At 44.0% G+C, this 23,025-nt stretch overlaps 1 protein-coding gene across 1 annotated transcript in view; it reads right to left on the bottom strand.

The window, feature by feature from the left end:
• The window catches only part of ITGB4 (integrin subunit beta 4), a 158,267-nt gene that overhangs the window by 90,994 nt on the left and 44,248 nt on the right, over positions 1–23,025 (bottom strand). The window contains 7 exon segments of the mRNA XM_053709074.1: positions 13,554–13,721; positions 14,781–14,903; positions 16,152–16,241; positions 16,765–17,028; positions 20,263–20,434; positions 20,660–20,756; positions 21,711–21,915. Coding sequence (XP_053565049.1) covers positions 13,554–13,721; positions 14,781–14,903; positions 16,152–16,241; positions 16,765–17,028; positions 20,263–20,434; positions 20,660–20,756; positions 21,711–21,915 — 1,119 coding nt within the window.

Genomic DNA, 23,025 nt, shown 5'->3' with positions numbered 1-23,025 from the left:
ACGAAAGGAACGAAAACGATTATTAGCTCTGTTTTTACCCTTAGATTTTTTATCCTGTGGTAAAAAGGTTCCTTTCCCACCAGTAACAGTTGAAATAATAGAATCCAACTGAGAACCAAATAATTTGTTACCCTGGAAAGAAATGGAAAGTAGAGTTGATTTAGAAGCCATATCAGCATTCCAAGTCTTAAGCCATAAAGCTCTTCTAGCTAAAATAGCTAGAGACATAAACCTGACATCAACTCTGATAATATCAAAGATGGCATCACAGATAAAATTATTAGCATGCTGAAGAAGAATAATAATATCATGAGAATCATGATGTGTTACTTGTTGCGCTAAGGTTTCCAACCAAAAAGTTGAAGCTGCAGCAACATCAGCCAAAGATATAGCAGGTCTAAGAAGATTACCTGAACACAGATAAGCTTTTCTTAGAAAGGATTCAATTTTCCTATCTAAAGGATCCTTAAACGAAGTACCATCTGCCGTAGGAATAGTAGTACGTTTAGCAAGGGTAGAAATAGCCCCATCAACTTTAGGGATTTTGTCCCAAAATTCTAATCTGTCAGACGGCACAGGATATAATTGCTTAAAACGTTTAGAAGGAGTAAATGAATTACCCAATTTATCCCATTCTTTGGAAATTACTGCAGAAATAGCATTAGGAACAGGAAAAACTTCTGGAATAACCACAGGAGATTTAAAAACCTTATCCAAACGTTTAGAATTAGTATCAAGAGGACCAGAATCCTCTATTTCTAAAGCAATTAGAACTTCTTTAAGTAAAGAACGAATAAATTCCATTTTAAATAAATATGAAGATTTATCAGCATCAACCTCTGAGACAGAATCCTCTGAACCAGAAGAGTCATCAGAATCAGAATGATGATGTTCATTTAAAAATTCATCTGTAGGGAGAGAAGTTTTAAAAGATTTTTTACGTTTACTAGAAGGAGAAATAACAGACATAGCCTTCTTTATGGATTCAGAAACAAAATCTCTTATGTTATCAGGAACATTCTGCACCTTAGATGTTGAAGGAACTGCAACAGGCAATGGTACTTTACTAAAGGAAATATTATCTGCTTTAACAAGTTTGTCATGACAATCAATACAAACAACAGCTGGAGGAATAGCTACCAAAAGTTTACAGCAGATACACTTAGCTTTGGTAGATCCAGCACTAGACAGCGATTTTCCTGTAGTATCTTCTGACTCAGATGCAACGTGAGACATCTTGCAATATGTAAGAGAAAAAACAACAACATATAAAGCAAAATTGATCAAATTCCTTAAATGACAGTTTCAGGAATGGGAAAAAATGCCAAAGAACAAGCTTCTAGTAACCAGAAGCAATGAAAAATGAGACTTAAATAATGTGGAGACAAAAGCGACGCCCATATTTTTTAGCGCCAAATAAGACGCCCACATTATTTGGCGCCTAAATGCTTTTTGGCGCCAAAAATGACGCCACATCCGGAACGCCGACATTTTTGGCGCAAAATAACGTCAAAAAATGACGCAACTTCCGGCGACACGTATGACGCCGGAAACGGAAAAGAATTTTTGCGCCAAAAAAGTCCGCGCCAAGAATGACGCAATAAAATGAAGCATTTTCAGCCCCCGCGAGCCTAACAGCCCACAGGGAAAAAAGTCAAATTTTTGAAGGTAAGAAAAAATGATTAAATCAAATGCATTATCCCAAATATGAAACTGACTGTCTGAAAAATAAGGAAAGTTGAACATTCTGAGTCAAGACAAATAAATGTTTGAATACATATATTTAGAACTTTATAAACAAAGTGCCCAACCATAGCTTAGAGTGTCACAGAAAATAAGACTTACTTACCCCAGGACACTCATCTACATGTTTGTAGAAAGCCAAACCAGTACTGAAACGAGAATCAGTAGAGGTAATGGTAAATATAAGAGTATATCGTCGATCTGAAAAGGGAGGTAAGAGATGAATCTCTACGACCGATAACAGAGAACCTATGAAATAGACCCCGTAGAAGGAGATCACTGCATTCAAATAGGCAATACTCTCTTCACATCCCTCTGACATTCACTGCACGCTGAGAGGAAAACCGGGCTCCAACTTGCTGCGGAGCGCATATCAACGTAGAATCTAGCACAAACTTACTTCACCACCTCCATCGGAGGCAAAGTTTGTAAAACTGAATTGTGGGTGTGGTGAGGGGTGTATTTATAGGCATTTTGAGGTTTGGGAAACTTTGCCCCTCCTGGTAGGAATGTATATCCCATACGTCACTAGCTCATGGACTCTTGCTAATTACATGAAAGAAAGGAGATACCCTGTGCCCACAGTCTGTGACATGGTCTGACCCCTTATTTCTGTATATAGTGACACTGTTTAACCCCACAGTACTGTATATAGTGAGTTAGTGACAGAGTCTGTAATCTGCCAGTGAGATGGCTGGCCTGACCCTACCCGCCCCAGTACTTTATAAAGTGACCACAGTAGTCTGGGACATGGTCCAGCCCCCCGTACTATATATAGTGGTACTGTATAGTGACACTGTTTACCCCCTGCCCCCCCCCCATGCTGTAGTAAAAAATGTCTGTAATTTGCTGGTTCCACAAACATATACACACACACACACACACACACATATATTCATACACACATACACACACACAGTCACATACATACATACACACATACACACACACAGTCACATACATACATACATACATACACACATACACACACACAGTCACATACATACATACATACATACACACATACACACACACAGTCACATACATACATACATACATACACACATACACACACACAGTCACATACATACATACATACATACACACATACACACACACAGTCACATACATACATACATACATACATACATACATACATACACACATACACACACACAGTCACATACATACATACATACATACACACATACACACACACAGTCACATACATACATACATACATACATACATACATACACACATACACACACACAGTCACATACATACATACATACATACACACACACAGTCACATACATACATACATACATACACACACACACACACACACACACACACATATATTCATACACACATACACACACACAGTCACATACATACATACATACATACACACATACACACACACAGTCACATACATACATACACACACACAGTCACATACATACATACATACATACACACATACACACACACAGTCACATACATACATACATACATACATACACACATACACACACACAGTCACATACATACATACATACATACATACACACATACACACACACAGTCACATACATACATACATACATACACACATACACACACACAGTCACATACATACATACATACATACACACATACACACACACAGTCACATACATACATACATACATACATACACACATACACACACACAGTCACATACATACATACATACACACATACACACACACAGTCACATACATACATACATACATACACACATACACACACACAGTCACATACATACATACACACATACACACACACAGTCACATACATACATACACACACACACACACATACACAGTCACATACATACATACACACACACACACACACACACAGTCACATACATACACACACACACACACATACACAGTCACATACATACATACACACATACACACACATACACAGTCACATACATACATACACACATACACACACACAGTCACATACATACATACACACATACACACACACACACATAAACACCAATGGATAAAACAGAAACACTAACCCCTGTAGTCATAGACACTAGTGAAGCATCATGTCACACTCACATGATATCAGTGCAGGCCATGGCAGGTCAACGTTTTTTATTGAGACATTTATTTTTTTAAAGCTGCGACCTCAGCACCCCTGTAGTTCCGCCCCTGTCGCTAGTGGCAGGATTTGTAATTAAGGGCAGCACATTTTGCTACATCTGCTAGACCAGGTGTGTTATTTATGATCTACAGCAGCAGGAGCCCCATGGTTTTTTTTGGAGAACTGTTAGATTTGAGAGTGAGCCGTGAGATTCTAGGGGGGAACTGTGATAACAAGTGACATGTAAGCATGGGGGAGGTAATAGGTGCGCAGAGAGGATTTATCAGAGGCTATCAAAATTGGAAAAGAGGACTATTTAAACAGAGATTAAATAAATTTTCTAAGAACAGTACTGAGGTTATTCCCCACCTCTCTCTAGTCATGTTGAAATCTGTCTAGTGCTGATGTGTTTACACACGTGCAGTAGCTCTCCTTCAGATACCTGCAGTGTAACCTAGGTTCCAAAATGGTGGCAGTGGCACCCATGATTAGAGGGAGGTGCATGACATGTATTTAGTGTTTAATGTCCATTTAAGCAAAGAAAAAGGTATGGGAAGGGTGATGCTTTTCTACACAAAAAAACACAAAAACATTCTCTGTAAATGCACATAATATTCCCTTAGGCACACAACAAATGCAGGTGCACCCTTTGTGAATACTGGTACATTGGTATCATTCTCTAGCGTACACACAGCACACTACAGACTCGGCCACTCTTAAAGCACATACACTCACATTTATTACACAAACACCTGCACTCTTGTCACACTCCCTACCCACAGCCACACGCACAGCACAGTCACTTGCCACAGCCACACGCACAGCACACTCAGTCACACTCACTACCCATAGCCACACGCACAGCACACTCAGTCACACTCACTACCCATAGCCACACGCACAGCACACTCAGTCACACCCACTACCCACAGCCACACGCACAGCACACTCAGTCACACTCACTACCCACAGCCAAACACACAGCACACTCAGTCACACTCACTACCCACAGCCACACACACAGCACACTCAGTCACACCCACTACCCACAGCCACACGCACAGCACACTCACTACCCACAGAAACACGCACAGCACACTCAGTCACACCCACTTCCCACAGCCACACTCACAGCACACTCAGTCACACTCACTACCCATAGCCACACGCACAGCACACTCAGTCACACTCACTACCCACAGCCACACGCACAGCACACTCAGTCACACCCACTACCAACAGCCACACGCACAGCACACTCAGTCACAAACACTACCCACAGCCACACTCACAGCACACTCACAGTACACTCTGTCACACTCACTACCCACAGCCACACGCACAGCACACTCAGTCACACCCACTACCCACAGTCACACGCACAGCACACTCACTTGCCACAGCAACATGCACAGCACACTCAGTCACAATCCCTACCCACAGCCACACGCACAGCACACTCACTTGCCACAGCCACACGCACAGCACACTCAGTCACACTCACTACCCACAGCCACACGCACAGCACACTCACTTGCCACAGCCACACGCACAGCACACTCAGTCACACTCACTACCCACAGCCACACGCACAGCACACTCACTAGCCACAGCCACATGCACAGCACACTCAGTCACACTCACTACCCACAGCCACACACACAGCACACTCAGTCACACTCACTACCCACAGCCACACACACAGCACACTCAGTCACACTCACTACCCATAGCCACACGCACAGCACACTCAGTCACACTCACTACCCACAGCCACACGCACAGCACACTCAGTCACACTCACTACCCACAGCCACACGCACAGCACACTCAGTCACACTCACTACCCATAGCCACACGCACAGCACACTCAGTCACACTCACTACCCACAGCCACACGCACAGCACACTCAGTCACACTCACTACCCACAGCCACACGCACAGCACACTCAGTCACACTCACTACCCACAGCCACACGCACAGCACACTCACATTTATTACACAAACACCTGCACTCTTGTCACACTCCCTACCCCCAGCCACACGCACAGCACACTCAGTCACACCCACTACCCACAGCCACACGCACAGCACACTCAGTCACACTCAGTACCCACAGCCACATGCACAGCACACTCAGTCACACTCACTACCCACAGCCACACGCACAGCACACTCAGTCACACCCACTACCCACAGCCACACGCACAGCACACTCAGTCACACTCACTACCCACAGCCACACGCACAGCACACTCAGTCACACTCACTACTCACAGCCACATGCAAAGCACACTCAGTCACACTCACTACCCACAGCCACATGCACAGCACACTCAGTCACACTCACTACCCACAGCCACACACACAGCACACTCATTCACACCCACTATTCACAGCCACACGCACAGCACACTCAGTCACACTCACTACCCACAGCCACATGCACAGCACACTCAGTCACACTCACTACCCACATGCACAGCACACTCAGTCACACCCACTACTCACAGCCACATGCAAAGCACACTCAGTCACACTCACTACCCACAGCCACACACACAGCACACTCAGTCACACCCACTACTCACAGCCACACGCACAGCACACTCAGTCACACTCACTACCCACAGCCACATGCACAGCACACTCAGTCACACTCACTACCCACAGCCACACACACAGCACACTCAGTCACACCCACTACCCACAGCCACACACACAGCACATTCATTCACACCCACTATTCACAGCCACACGCACAGCACACTCAGTCACACTCACTACCCACAGCCACATGCACAGCACACTCAGTCACACTCACTACCCACATGCACAGCACACTCAGTCACACCCACTACTCACAGCCACATGCAAAGCACACTCAGTCACACTCACTACCCACAGCCACACACACAGCACACTCAGTCACACCCACTACTCACAGCCACACGCACAGCACACTCAGTCACACTCACTACCCACAGCCACATGCACAGCACACTCAGTCACACTCACTACCCACAGCCACACACACAGCACACTCAGTCACACCCACTACTCACAGCCACACGCACAGCACACTCAGTCACACTCACTACTCACAGCCAAACGCACAGCACACTCAGTCACACTCACTACCCACAGCCACACACACAGCACACTCAGTCACACCCACTACTCACAGCCACACTCACAGCACACTCAGTCACACTCACTACCCACAGCCACACACACAGCACACTCAGTCACACCCACTACCCACAGCCACACACACAGCACACTCAGTCACACCCACTACTCATAGCCACACGCACAGCACACTCAGTCACACTCACTACCCACAGCCACACGCACAGCACACTCAGTCACACCCACTACTCACAGCCACACTCACAGCACACTCAGTCACACTCACTACTCACAGCACACTCAGTCACACTCACTACTCACAGCCACACGCACAGCACACTCAGTCACACTCACTACCCACAGCCACACGCACAGCACAATGAGTCACACTCACTACCCACAGCCACATGCACAGCACACTAATTCACACCTACTACCCACAGCCACACGCACAGCACAATGAGTCACACTCACTACCCACAGCCACACGCACAGCACACTCAGTCACACTCAATACCCACAGCCACACGCACAGCACACTGAGTCACACTCACTACCCACAGCCACATGCACAGCACACTCAGTCACACCCACTACCCACAGCCACATGCACAGCACACTCAGTCACACCCACTACCCACAGCCACACGCAGAGCACACTCAGTCACACTCATAGCCACGCACAGCACACTCAGTCACACTCACTATCCATAACCACACTCACAGCACACTCACTATCCACAGTACACTTAGCCACACTCACAGTACACTCAGTCACACTCACTACCCACAGCCACACGCACAGCACACTGAGTCACACTCACTACCCACAGCCACACGCACAGCACACTGAGTCACACTCACTACCCACAGCCACACGCACAGCACACTCAGTCACACTCACTACCCACAGCCACATGCACAGCACACTCAGTCACACTCACTACCCACAGCCACACACACAGCACACTCAGTCACACCCACTACTCACAGCCACACGCACAGCACACTCAGTCACACTCACTACTCACAGCCACACGCACAGCACACTCAGTCACACTCACTACCCACAGCCACACACACAGCACACTCAGTCACACCCACTACTCACAGCCACACTCACAGCACACTCAGTCACACTCACTACCCACAGCCACACACACAGCACACTCAGTCACACCCATTACCCACAGCCACACACACAGCACACTCAGTCACACCCACTACTCATAGCCACACGCACAGCACACTCAGTCACACTCACTACCCACAGCCACACGCACAGCACACTCAGTCACACCCACTACTCACAGCCACACTCACAGCACACTCAGTCACACTCACTACTCACAGCACACTCAGTCACACTCACTACTCACAGCCACACTCACAGCACACTCAGTCACACTCACTACCCACAGCCACACGCACAGCACAATGAGTCACACTCACTACCCACAGCCACATGCACAGCACACTCAGTCACACCCACTACCCACAGCCACACGCACAGCACAATGAGTCACACTCACTACCCACAGCCACACGCACAGCACACTCAGTCACACTCACTACCCACAGCCACACGCACAGCACACTGAGTCACACTCACTACCCACAGCCACATGCACAGCACACTCAGTCACACCCACTACCCACAGCCACATGCACAGCACACTCAGTCACACCCACTACCCACAGCCACACGCAGAGCACACTCAGTCACACTCATAGCCACGCACAGCACACTCAGTCACACTCACTATCCATAACCACACTCACAGCACACTCACTATCCACAGTACACTTAGCCACACTCACAGTACACTCAGTCACACTCACTACCCACAGACACACTCACAGCACACTCAGTCACACTCATTATACACAGCAACACTCACAGCACACTCACTATCCACAGTACACTCAGCCACATTCACAGTACACTCTGTCACACACTCACTACCCACAGCCACACTCACAGCACACTCAGTCACACCCACTACTCACAGCCACACGCACAGCACACTCAGTCACACTCACTATACACAGCCACATGCACAGCACACTCAGTCACACTCACTACTCACAGCCACACGCACAGCACACTCAGTCACACTCACTACCCACAGCCACACGCACAGCACACTCAGTCACACTCACTACCCACAGCCACACACACAGCACACTCAGTCACACCCACTACTCATAGCCACACGCACAGCACACTCAGTCACACTCACTACCCACAGCCACACGCACAGCACACTCAGTCACACCCACTACTCACAGCCACACTCACAGCACACTCAGTCACACTCACTACTCACAGCACACTCAGTCACACTCACTACTCACAGCCACACGCACAGCACACTCAGTCACACTCACTACCCACAGCCACACGAACAGCACAATGAGTCACACTCACTACCCACAGCCACATGCACAGCACACTCAGTCACACCCACTACCCACAGCCACACGCACAGCACAATGAGTCACACTCACTACCCACAGCCACACGCACAGCACACTCAGTCACACTCACTACCCACAGCCACACGCACAGCACACTGAGTCACACTCACTACCCACAGCCACATGCACAGCACACTCAGTCACACCCACTACCCACAGCCACATGCACAGCACACTCAGTCACACCCACTACCCACAGCCACACGCAGAGCACACTCAGTCACACTCATAGCCACGCACAGCAAACTCAGTCACACTCACTATCCATAACCACACTCACAGCACACTCACTATCCACAAAACACTTAGCCACACTCACAGTACACTCAGTCACACTCACTACCCACATACACACTCACAGCACACTCAGTCACACTCATTATACACATCAACACTCACAGCACACTCACTATTCACAGTACACTCAGCCACATTCACAGTACACTCTGTCACACACTCACTACCCACAGCCACACTCACAGCACACTCAGTCACACTCATTATCCACAGCCACACGCACAGCACACTCAGTCACACTCACTACCCACAGCCACACGCACAGCACACTGAGTCACACCCACTACCCACAGCCACATGCACAGCACACTCAGTCACACCCACTACCCACAGCCACACGCAGAGCACACTCAGTCACACTCATAGCCACGCACAGCACACTCAGTCACACTCACTATCCATAACCACACTCACAGCACACTCACTATCCACAGTACACTTAGCCACACTCACAGTACACTCAGTCACACTCACTACCCACAGCCACACGCACAGCACACTGAGTCACACTCACTACCCACAGCCACACGCACAGCACACTGAGTCACACTCACTACCCACAGCCACATGCACAGCACACTCAGTCACACTCACTACCCACATGCACAGCACACTCAGTCACACCCACTACTCACAGCCACATGCAAAGCACACTCAGTCACACTCACTACCCACAGCCACACACACAGCACACTCAGTCACACCTACTACTCACAGCCACACGCACAGCACACTCAGTCACACTCACTACCCACAGCCACATGCACAGCACACTCAGTCACACTCACTACCCACAGCCACACACACAGCACACTCAGTCACACCCACTACTCACAGCCACACGCACAGCACACTCAGTCACACTTACTACTCACAGCCACACGCACAGCACACTCAGTCACACTCACTACCCACAGCCACACACACAGCACACTCAGTCACACCCACTACTCACAGCCACACTCACAGCACACTCAGTCACACTCACTACCCACAGCCACACACACAGCACACTCAGTCACACCCACTACCCACAGCCACACACACACACACAGCACACTCAGTCACACCCACTACTCATAGCCACACGCACAGCACACTCAGTCACACTCACTACCCACAGCCACACGCACAGCACACTCAGTCACACCCACTACTCACAGCCACACTCACAGCACACTCAGTCACACTCACTACTCACAGCACACTCAGTCACACTCACTACTCACAGCCACACGCACAGCACACTCAGTCACACTCACTACCCACAGCCACACGCACAGCACAATGAGTCACACTCACTACCCACAGCCACATGCACAGCACACTCAGTCACACCCACTACCCACAGCCACACGCACAGCACAATGAGTCACACTCACTACCCACAGCCACACGCACAGCACACTCAGTCACACTCACTACCCACAGCCACACGCACAGCACACTGAGTCACACTCACTACCCACAGCCACATGCACAGCACACTCAGTCACACCCACTACCCACAGCCACATGCACAGCACACTCAGTCACACCCACTACCCACAGCCACACGCAGAGCACACTCAGTCACACTCATAGCCACGCACAGCACACTCAGTCACACTCACTATCCATAACCACACTCACAGCACACTCACTATCCACAGTACACTTAGCCACACTCACAGTACACTCAGTCACACTCACTACCCACAGACACACTCACAGCACACTCAGTCACACTCATTATACACAGCAACACTCACAGCACACTCACTATCCACAGTACACTCAGCCACATTCACAGTACACTCTGTCACACACTCACTACCCACAGCCACACTCACAGCACACTCAGTCACACCCACTACTCACAGCCACACGCACAGCACACTCAGTCACACTCACTATACACAGCCACATGCACAGCACACTCAGTCACACTCACTACTCACAGCCACACGCACAGCACACTCAGTCACACTCACTACCCACAGCCACACGCACAGCACACTCAGTCACACTCACTACCCACAGCCACACACACAGCACACTCAGTCACACCCACTACTCATAGCCACACGCACAGCACACTCAGTCACACTCACTACCCACAGCCACACGCACAGCACACTCAGTCACACCCACTACTCACAGCCACACTCACAGCACACTCAGTCACACTCACTACTCACAGCACACTCAGTCACACTCACTACTCACAGCCACACGCACAGCACACTCAGTCACACTCACTACCCACAGCCACACGAACAGCACAATGAGTCACACTCACTACCCACAGCCACATGCACAGCACACTCAGTCACACCCACTACCCACAGCCACACGCACAGCACAATGAGTCACACTCACTACCCACAGCCACACGCACAGCACACTCAGTCACACTCACTACCCACAGCCACACGCACAGCACACTGAGTCACACTCACTACCCACAGCCACATGCACAGCACACTCAGTCACACCCACTACCCACAGCCACATGCACAGCACACTCAGTCACACCCACTACCCACAGCCACACGCAGAGCACACTCAGTCACACTCATAGCCACGCACAGCACACTCAGTCACACTCACTATCCATAACCACACTCACAGCACACTCACTATCCACAGTACACTTAGCCACACTCACAGTACACTCAGTCACACTCACTACCCACAGACACACTCACAGCACACTCAGTCACACTCATTATACACATCAACACTCACAGCACACTCACTATTCACAGTACACTCAGCCACATTCACAGTACACTCTGTCACACACTCACTACCCACAGCCACACTCACAGCACACTCAGTCACACTCATTATCCACAGCAACACTCACAGCAAATTTAGTCACACTCAGTATCCACAGCAACACTGACAGCACACTCAGTCACACTTACTAACCACAGCAACACTCACAGCACACTCACTATCCACAGCAACACTCACAGCTCACTCAGTCACACTCACTATACACAACCACACTCAGAACACACTCAGTCACACTCACTACTCACAGCAACACTCACAGCACACTCAGTCACACTCACTATCCACAGAAACACTCACAGCACACTCAGTCGCACTCAATATCCACAGCCACATTTACTATCCACAGCAACACTCACAGCACACTTAGTGTTTGTAATTGTACAATATTGGCATTTCTGTTTTATTAGAGTGAAGTAGTCTCGCTAGCTAGAATGAGAGGCTCCCCAGAAACCCTACAATGCAAATACTATTATTCCAGAATTTAACAGTTGTAGCTAGAGCTGATATAACAACTGGCAGCTGTGATTAAGGGTGCAGGTACAAATCTTTATGAATTCTGTCATTTTCAAGTAGCCACATTTACAGTTGTACTCAGTTACTCACACTATACCAGTGATTGCTAACCTTGGCACCCCAGATGTTTTGAAACTACATTCCCCATAATGCTTAAGTACTCTGCAGTCTAGTTGAGCATCATGGGAAATGTATTTCCAAAACATCAGGGGTGCCAAGGTTAGTCCTCACTGCACTATACACTAAGTTACATTTCACTACAAACTAAGCCACTCTTAAAACACACACACAGATCCACACTCACAGCACTCACAATACACTCACTTTACAACCAGCCATACTCATCAAATACTCACTACACACTTGCATCAGATTCCAAACATTAAGGGTATACCCTGTAGAGAGGTGCATGTATTTCACCTACTTTAATGCCCCTTAAGTACTCACCAGCTCGCATGGGCAAACATCACACATGACTGATGCGTCAAGTTGCAGTCCATTGGTGAAGGATGATGGTTTGATAAGAGATGTACCCGCCTGGTCCTGTGCTGGCATTTGGCAAACATGTTTTCCACCCACTGTCTCCAAAGCTTTCACATTTACACGGAACTTTGTCTGGGGAAAAAATGCTAGGTAAATGTCTGCATCCTTGCAAAACTCTAAGCTTTCATTGGTAGCTAGCAAACAAATGGCCTTAACTCATGATAACTATTAGTGAAATCTATCTGTATTCCCATTTTCATTTTCTAATGCTATAAACATGGATCTCACAATCAACTAAAGACTGTACTCCAAGGTGATCTTCACCATGTTAGGGTAGTCCTCATGTTCTCAGTTTTGTTCTTATCATCCCAATACTATCATAACAACCACTAGATTTTCCTCCCAACCCATTTTATTTTTTAACTCCAGTAGCATCTTTAACACTCTGGGATTGTCATCATAACAAAGTATATGTCTCAACACTCCTTTATTGTCATCACTACACACAAATCTAGATTGTCCTCTCCAACCAAGGTACTCACTGCCCCAGTAAAGTTATTATCACCCCATCCCCAGTTTTGTTTTCATAATCCCAATACAGTCATCACCACCTTAGGATTGTCCTCATAACCCAAAGGCAGTCCTCAGCAACCCAGTTTTGTCATCACAACAACAATGCACAGGATAATGACTTCTGGATTGTCCTTAATGATTGTCAGCAACACAAGATTGTGCCCTACTATTGTCATCACAACCCAGTGTTGTCCTCACTACACACAAATAGTCCTCTCCATACCAAGATCATCTGCCCTCATCATCCCAGAATTTCTCTCTCCAGCATAGGTTTGTTCTTATCACTCAAGAATGGTCATCAGCACCTTAAGATAATTAATTACACCCCTGGATAACTTTCACACGCATTGGTTTGCCTTTGCTACACAAACATAGTCTTTATCATTCCAGCATCATGTGCCATCACCATTGCAGTATTGCCTTCACTACACAAACATGGTCTTCAACACCATCACTAGACATATATGGTTTTCAGAAGCTCTTTATGATAATAAAGTCATCCTTAACTTATAATCAACAGATAGGCACTTTCTTGCCCACTCAAGAATTAACCTCATCTTTCTATTAATTTATGCTAAAGTTGACCATCCGCGCTCTTTTCATGCATTTGACACTCACCACTTCTCCACGGTTGACCTGGAATGATCCAGTCTCAGTAAGAGTGGCTTTTTCAGATGAGAATGTGATATTAAAGGCTCGTGGGGTGCTGTCATCTCGAATATCCATCCTTGAGCTGATTTTCTAAAGACCAAGAAGTACAGGAAGGTTGTAAAAGTATGATCTGCAAAACCTTAAAACTTTATAGGTTTTTATCATTATTTGAAAAAATATAGGGCAAAATTACAAGTGGCGGGCTAACAGTTACGTGCGAGCGATATTTGGTTTATTGCAGCTGTTTGCGCACCTTGGAAGGAGTGCTCATATTACAAGTTGAAAGTAAATGGGAACATGTGAGTGCAATCATGATTTACTTTAGAATTATTATCACGGCCTCAGAACTCTGGTTAACTGTTTTGCGAAAGAAAAAAATATCATAAAACACATCAAAAATACATTGAAAAGTACAGTTACACTCATAATAACACTATCTAATAAAAAATTTAAAAAATTGCACAAAAAAGTTATGAGCTTAAAGATATGAGTTTTCAGGTGTTAGTAAAAAACACATTTATTAAATATTCATTAATATTTAATAAAGTGTTTACCTATTATTTAATTAAATTATTTCAAATGTCAATGTTCTGTATATAGGGGAATATGGTCTATGTATTTTTAAATAGATATTACTATACATATCTGTATATTTCTATACCTATATATAGTTATAGGTATAAATATAGATTTTACCAAAAAAAACACATCATATATATATATATATAGAAATATCTATTTATGAATAAATAGAACATATTCTACTATGTAAAGAACATTGGAATGTGAAATATTAATGTTTTCATGCAATAGGGTTTTGTGCTCCATTGAAGTCTTTGGAGTTATATGTTAACGATGTTGCAGTAGTCTAACTTCGGCTTTTTGGGTGTGTTGGGTTAGCATGCGAGCAATAACTTAAAACTTTAAACTTGTAATACGAGCGCTATAAGAAGAAAACAATTAACTTACTTCTAATGGAGTTAGCGTGAGAGCGGGAGTAATAAATAGCGCTCACTTTTTAATCTAGCCCAAAATTGATATATGTCCAAAACAAAAGTGCATAACACAGTGTTAGCTTCCCCTTGCTGTGTTTCTTATGTGTAAGGTTTTAACATCTCTTTACAGATTTGAGAGATAAATATGCACTCTTATTTTTTAACTATGATAATTAAAACAACGAAAACAAAATAGCTGGCACCAAGGAAATTACAAGCAAAATTCTAGAATCTAAGCTCCTGTCAAAGGTCAACCAATGGATTAAGAATAGGGAGGTTTAATTTGATTTGTTGGTAATCTCTCCAGTATACATTTAAAAAGTGTAAGGGGATATCCCTGTACCTTGTAAGCATCTCGGATCAATTCCACAATGTTTGAGGAATCTTCCTGCAGTTCTCCGATCTCAGACACCTTGAAATATTTACTCAGTTTCTGTAAGACCAGGAAGGAAGACGTTAAATCACATTCAAGGGGGATACCATGATACTATGTCATCATATAAAGGAACAGCAGACGACACAGACATCCATATGATATGCCTTGCCTTGTCACATTGTCATTATGGTTGCATGTGCTCGTAAGTCTTGCATATGCATGTAATGTTGCAGAAGTGCTCCACACCTTATTCCATTTCGAGAAGGATCCTGTCATAGTGTTAGTAGATCATTATGTCTGTGTGGTCATGTCTCAACTCTATGTGCCCATGTCACAGCTCACATCTGTTTGTATGCCCATGTTACAAGACCATTTTGTCTGTGTGTCCATGTCACAGGTCCTTTAAGTCTGTCTCCCCATGTCAGGTCCTTCAGTCTGTGTATCAGTGTCACAGACCGCTTCTCTCTGTGTGCCCATGCCACTGATCCCTTATGTCTATGTGCCCCTGTCACCAGACCCTTTTGTTTATGTGCCCTTGTCACAAGACCCCAAGACCATACTCTGAGCCAATGTCACTTACATCATAGTAACTGTAAGAGTGTGGGGTAACAGCAAAGATTGGGATGATGTTGTTCTTTGCAAGTACTTTGATTATGGTTGGTACAGATGGATAATCTTGTAGGGTGTCATGGGTGTACATGCCACTCGCATTTAAATGACACTGCTCATCATTCCTTGTTAGGATTCCATCTAGTACGTTCATCCCATCAGCTTCGTAGTGAAATGCTGACTCAGTAGAGAACACCAGCAGATGGGTACTGCCTTTCCTCCATCCAATTTGGTTCTAAAGGAATTAGACATATCATGAAACAACTGCATTGTATAATTATACTGATTATCTATACACTAACAGTAAATATATCTCACTGTATAATTGAAGAGTATCTACACATTGATGATTAATATGCTGAACAGTACAAAGAAACCCATAAATAATAAGTATAATGCATTGCAGATAATTTATACACTAACTAACTAGATTGTATAGCGATACTAAATATTCATACACTAATAGAAACATAGAATTTGACAATAGATAATAACCAAAAGTCCCATCAAGTTTACCCATATTACTTGATGGGCCTTTTGGTTATCATCTACCGTCAAATTCTATGTTTCTATTTGTGAATGAATATGTAATATTGCTATACAAACCTATTAGCTCATTATCAGCGTGTGAATTCTTAGTGTAATGCCTTATACTTATTATTTATTATTTAATTGAAGACAGGCATTGTATAACTGTCAGTAAGGACCCAGGGAGGAAGAGACCTTCACATGGTCCTGGGCTTAGCAAAGCTTGGCCAAATGATGTAACTAACTCTTCCATTTTGCTTTTATTCTAGCTGTGTGCTTGCAAGAGGGTGCCGGACTTTCTATGTGTTGTGTTCATATTTTTGTTTTGTGATTTTCCCTATGGACTTTTCACCCAGGATTGTCTAGAGTTAACTGCCTGGGTCACTGAAAGCTGTGCAGTTGTCTGTGAGTACTGTGAGTTCCCCGGGTCCAGGGCTCTAAGTTTTGTAGGCTAATCGGACGTGCACCTGGTCTGGTTTGAGTGTGCAGTCCATTTCCATGTTTTATATATATATATATAGATAGATAGATAGATAGATAGATAGATAGATAGATACAGAGAGAGCAAAATACATAGAAAGCACTCTCAGGATTTATCATCTTAGTGTCAAAATGTATTAACGTTTTGGAGATCATAACATCCCATTCATCAGAACAAATAAGTGAATATAAAACTGTGCAATATATACCATATATGCAGAACATGTGAAAACTTCTTCCATGGTCAGAAATGGAAAGCAACACTTCTGTGTAACCAAATAATTCACCACTTGAACTGTGTCACGTGTTCTGCGTCATACATATAATCAAAATATACACACTACTCTTCCAGATATCATCATCTTGTGAGCAAAATTACCATCAAAACCAAATAAGCATTGTGACACAAGTTAAATAAAACTGAAGAAACGGACATGGCATAATCCATACTTACACCAAAAATACATAATAAATAAAAACATTTTGTTGAAAACAATTTCAACAGCTACATAATCTGTTACAAACATATGTCAAATTTGAGCCGTAATGAACTGTGATACATGTTCTTAGTAAACATTAAATCAATGTCAGAGCATATCTAATATAAATCTTATTCTCACATCAGTTATTGTCAACAGCCTCAAAGTACATTACGAACCACATTATGGAGGGATTTGTTGGGGGAGGCTGTGGATCAAATTGGCATTAAAAAGAGAGCTATTATACATTAGAGGGTTACTATAGTAGGATGCACAAATACACTGCAATAAGATTACCCCAGGTGGCTGCCAATGACCATATAAGACTACAACCATTAGCAGCCACTATTGGGACCATGGGGGAAAGGCAAAAAAGTACATACACCTATAACCCCACAGAACCAAATGGGTCAGTGTCAGAAGTCCAAAACCCCAATATAATAGATCAATACAAATTAATAGAAACTCTTCAGATCTGGCATGTAATTAAGACCTTTAGTATGTAAAGTCCCCAGTCTAAAAATCCATTGTGCCTTCCATTGCAGATGGAGTTTATCTCTATCACCTCCTGTTATTGGTTTTTGTACATGATCGATGATCATGGTTCATAAAGAGGCCAATGTGTGTCTCTTCTCTGAAAAATGGAATGTCACTGGCTCTTCAGAATGGACCTTGGAGATGACTTGTTGTATAGCAGTTCTATGACTAGCCATTATTTCACTTGATTTTCCGACATAGTATAATGAACATGGAAACATTATTAGGTAAATGATGTAAGTAAGTGGTAGTACACATAACTAGATGTAAAATAGTGTACTTCTTATTTGTGAGAATGGTGGAAAACTTTGGTGCTAATAAGGCTGAAATAAGTAGTGCATCACAAGATGACAATATCCAGAAGAGTAGTGTGTATATTTGGATTATACGAATGGCGCAGAACATGTGACACGGTTCATGTGATGATTTATTTGATTACATAAAACTGGAATGTGTTCCATTTCTGAGCACGGATTTTAACCGGAAGGGGTTTTTACATGAAGGTAGAAACCAAAAAGAACTTACCCCCTCTTACATATACCCCTACTCTTTGTCTAGTGTTCAGTTCACATTTAGTTCAGCTAGCATTTATTTTAAAAGTTTGTATCAGAGTGAAGAAAAACCTATTGTTGTTACAGAAAATGTGTCCCTTGAATGGACCATCATTCGCAGGCTGCCCACTCTGAAACCCTTTATAGTATGTCATCAAAATGAAAGCCACTCAGATTCCTTTTCATGGCAGAAAAGCAAGGACCTTAGTAAAGGCCCCTGTATTATTGGCCAGACCAAATGGAAACTCAACAAAATGGTGATGAGCATGTTCCATGGCAAACATGAGGAACTTCAAATAATATGGGTGGATGAGGGTATGAGGCTAAGCATCGTTCTGATTTATGGTAGTCATAGAGTGAACTTTATTGGGGGAAAACCAAAGAAAACCTTTCATGTTAATGGAGACTGCATGATGTAGTCCTAAATGGGCCTTAGCATTACCAATCATAAAGAGACCCAGAAGACTATCTGGAAATTTGTACCTACTCCAAAAAATCAAGAGAAAGTATACCCACCTGTAAAGAATATATGATTCTATAAGCAAAAAAATACCAAGAGAGATTTTATTTTAGTAAAGCAGTTGTTTAAATCTTGTGTCAAAAACAACTCAGAAAACTTTTGCTGAACCCATATTAATTTATAACAATTATCTCCAATTATATGCAGTATAACCACATAAAAGTCTAGATGCTCAACCTTACTTTCTATATTATAATTCAGTTTATTTTTACACCATGAAAATGGTTACTTAGTTGAGTGATACTGTTATTTACAAAATAAAGAATAATTACTAAATAAAGTAAAAATGGACGCTTAGATAATTATGTCGATTGCCTTTAAAGGGCTCATGTTTTGTAAAGTGGAAATGATCATGTCTTTACTCTCAGTCTCACCGTGCACACAGCTGCCTGCAGGATGGCATCAAATCCACCTTCTGGAGGGTCCAAGTTTCCAGATATTCTCTCCTTCATAAGCTCATCCACAAAATATGGAACATCATTAGTCAGTCGGATCACATTTTTAAAGGAGAAGGGAGGAGTGCTGCCAGTCCACGGCTCCTTTAGCCTAAGAGTGAGAGGTAGAGTCACCATGTACTCCACAACTTGCTAAATGGGCAATGCACCCATATATCTCATGATTTAGAATTATCGTCTCCTGGAGAACACCACCTTACCCCAAAGTACCCAAGCTAATCAAGAAAATAGCTTTCTCTCAAAAGGTCAGTGCCCCAACCCTGGAACATAACCTTACCCCTAGAATACAATTGGTTTTAGAAAATAAAAGACTCACTTTTCTGGACGCATATCTGTTTGTGGGACAGATACTTTGTCTACAAACTTTCCAAATCCAATGGTGATATTGGAGGAGAGCTGTCCGAGTACATCAGCTGAGGTTGGGAGCAAGATGCAACAGAATTTGTAATAAGAAAGAAAAATGGAAACAAGGAGAGGGGGTAAGATTATTATCTTGCTTGCATTTCTCCATCTCCAGCCCATAGTTGTCACTTTTCCTCATGACCCACCTCCCAACTTCTCTCTTTTCTATTTCCTGAACCCTTGTTGCCATTTCATGTGCCATGTAATCTCACTTCTTGACCCCATCCTATCTCAAATCCCCTTCTTCCTTTCTCTTACCATATAATACCTATCTCTTGCATCTCACCACATCTCTTGCATCCCTCATCCCCATCTCACATCTACTCTTCCCTATCTCCTCCCCAACATACCCATTTCTTGCATTCCTTACCCCCATCTCAAGCCTCCTTATTGCCCCTTATGCATGTTCTGCATTCTTCACCCCATCTCAAGTCTCCTCTTTCCTATATCCTGCCCAAAATACCATACGACGCATCCCTCGTCCCCAAATTAAGTGTCCTCTTTCCTATCTCCTGCCCAAAATGCACATCTCCCGTATAACTCATCCCCATGTCAAGCCTCTACATGCCAATCCCAAGTCCCTTTATTCACACTTCCTGAAAATCTTATTCCCATCTACAGTTCCCTTTAAACTACCCTCATGCCTAACTATAAGCCCCCTTATTCCCACATCACAACCATGCATCGTCTCAAGGGCCCCCTTTTCAGCTTCCTGACCTTCTTATCTTATCCCAGACTATCTTTTCCCTTTCTCAGTCTATCTCTCATGCTTACTGTTTTATATAATCTTTGTCTTCCTTTACACGATAACACCAGTTATTATTTTCTGTATCCTACACTTTCACATTTCTCTGGGTAATTATCTCTTCTGTATTATTTCCTCATCACCTCAACTTATATCACTCCCCTTTCAAACATTATTCCCTTCTCCCACCACCACCTGCCCTTTGTATCTGCAACCTCACCCATGTTCCGTCCCATCTGTTTCAGGTTGTCCAAATCATCAGACATAGAATGGGAGAAGTCCATAAGGATATACAGGTCCACCGGAGTGTCCGTTGGCTCAAATACATTTAAGTCAAATGAAGTTTCTTCGCCAGCACGCAGCCGCATGGACATCCGCTGGGGGGAAATTTGTGTCTTCTGCCATCTAGTATCAATTTGGACATTCTTTTAAAAAAAAAGAAGATAAAGAGGAGATAATTTATATAGGAACATATATTTATATATATATCACAGGTAAAATTTAGATTATTGGGAAGACTAGACAGAAATTATATTTCAAGAGTTATAGGGCAAGTATGAGTAGAGATATACTACAAGCAAGAGGTAAGAGAGACCAAGGTTATCGGGAAGTTAAGAGGGAAGATATTTTCTAAGCAAATGGGGAGCTATAGTGCAGGCAAGGTGGAATCTATTGGGCAGGCAAGATGGAATCTATTGGGCAAGCAAGAGGCAAGCTATTGGGCAATCAAGAGGTAAGCTATTGGGCAAGCAAGAGGCAAGCTATTGGGGAACAAAATATCAGAGAGAATAGGACAGAAGCATTTTCTGGCACACTTGCAAGGTAGTTACAGTCCACAATATGTATGGAGTGCGGTGATTAGTGTAGAAAAATTAAAACATAATGTTTAAAAATGATTAAAATTAAAACAAAGGTGTGGACCATGCCACCAATAAAATGTTTGCATATAGCAATAAATGAGTTAAAAACTAGAAAAAAACTGATAATAATGTTACAGTTTGCGGTACAAAAATAGTAAGGTCTATAGCAAGCTGGTCATGTCTATAGGTTACAGTAGCAGCAAAACAGCTATATTAGCAATACGGGAAAGTATATCCCCTAGGGCATTTGAATAAATAATCGGCCCTGTTTCCCCTTAGGGATTAAGCTACTAAACTAATAAAGACCAGTTCCTACGACTATGGTGCCAATTAAGGCCAACAAAATTATCATTAATTACAAGTTCGTGGAGGAGAGGAGCAGTGCGAACGTCTGACACGAGTTTCGCATCTGCTTTGTCAAAGGTGCCCCCTTTCAGACTTCCTTATAAAGGTCATTTGACCAATCCGATATTGCCATATCATGACGTCACTCGTAATGTACCAATCGTGGCACATTGGTCACGATTGGTTGTGAAGAGAGGGTGTGTGTCTAAATAGCCAATGGCAGATGGTCTTTATGACATCACAAGACCCACCCACTTGTCAGACGCTGTTAGTAAACAAAACTTTAGAGAAAAGGTCCGCTCTCAGTCCGTGTCTTATTGAAACTGCAAA

This window comes from Bombina bombina, chromosome 1 (genome assembly GCF_027579735.1).
Source record: "Bombina bombina isolate aBomBom1 chromosome 1, aBomBom1.pri, whole genome shotgun sequence".
NCBI classification, from domain to species: domain Eukaryota; kingdom Metazoa; phylum Chordata; class Amphibia; order Anura; family Bombinatoridae; genus Bombina; species Bombina bombina.
The sequence above is the reverse complement of the archived record's forward strand: the minus strand, read 5'-3'. Positions and strand labels throughout refer to the sequence as shown.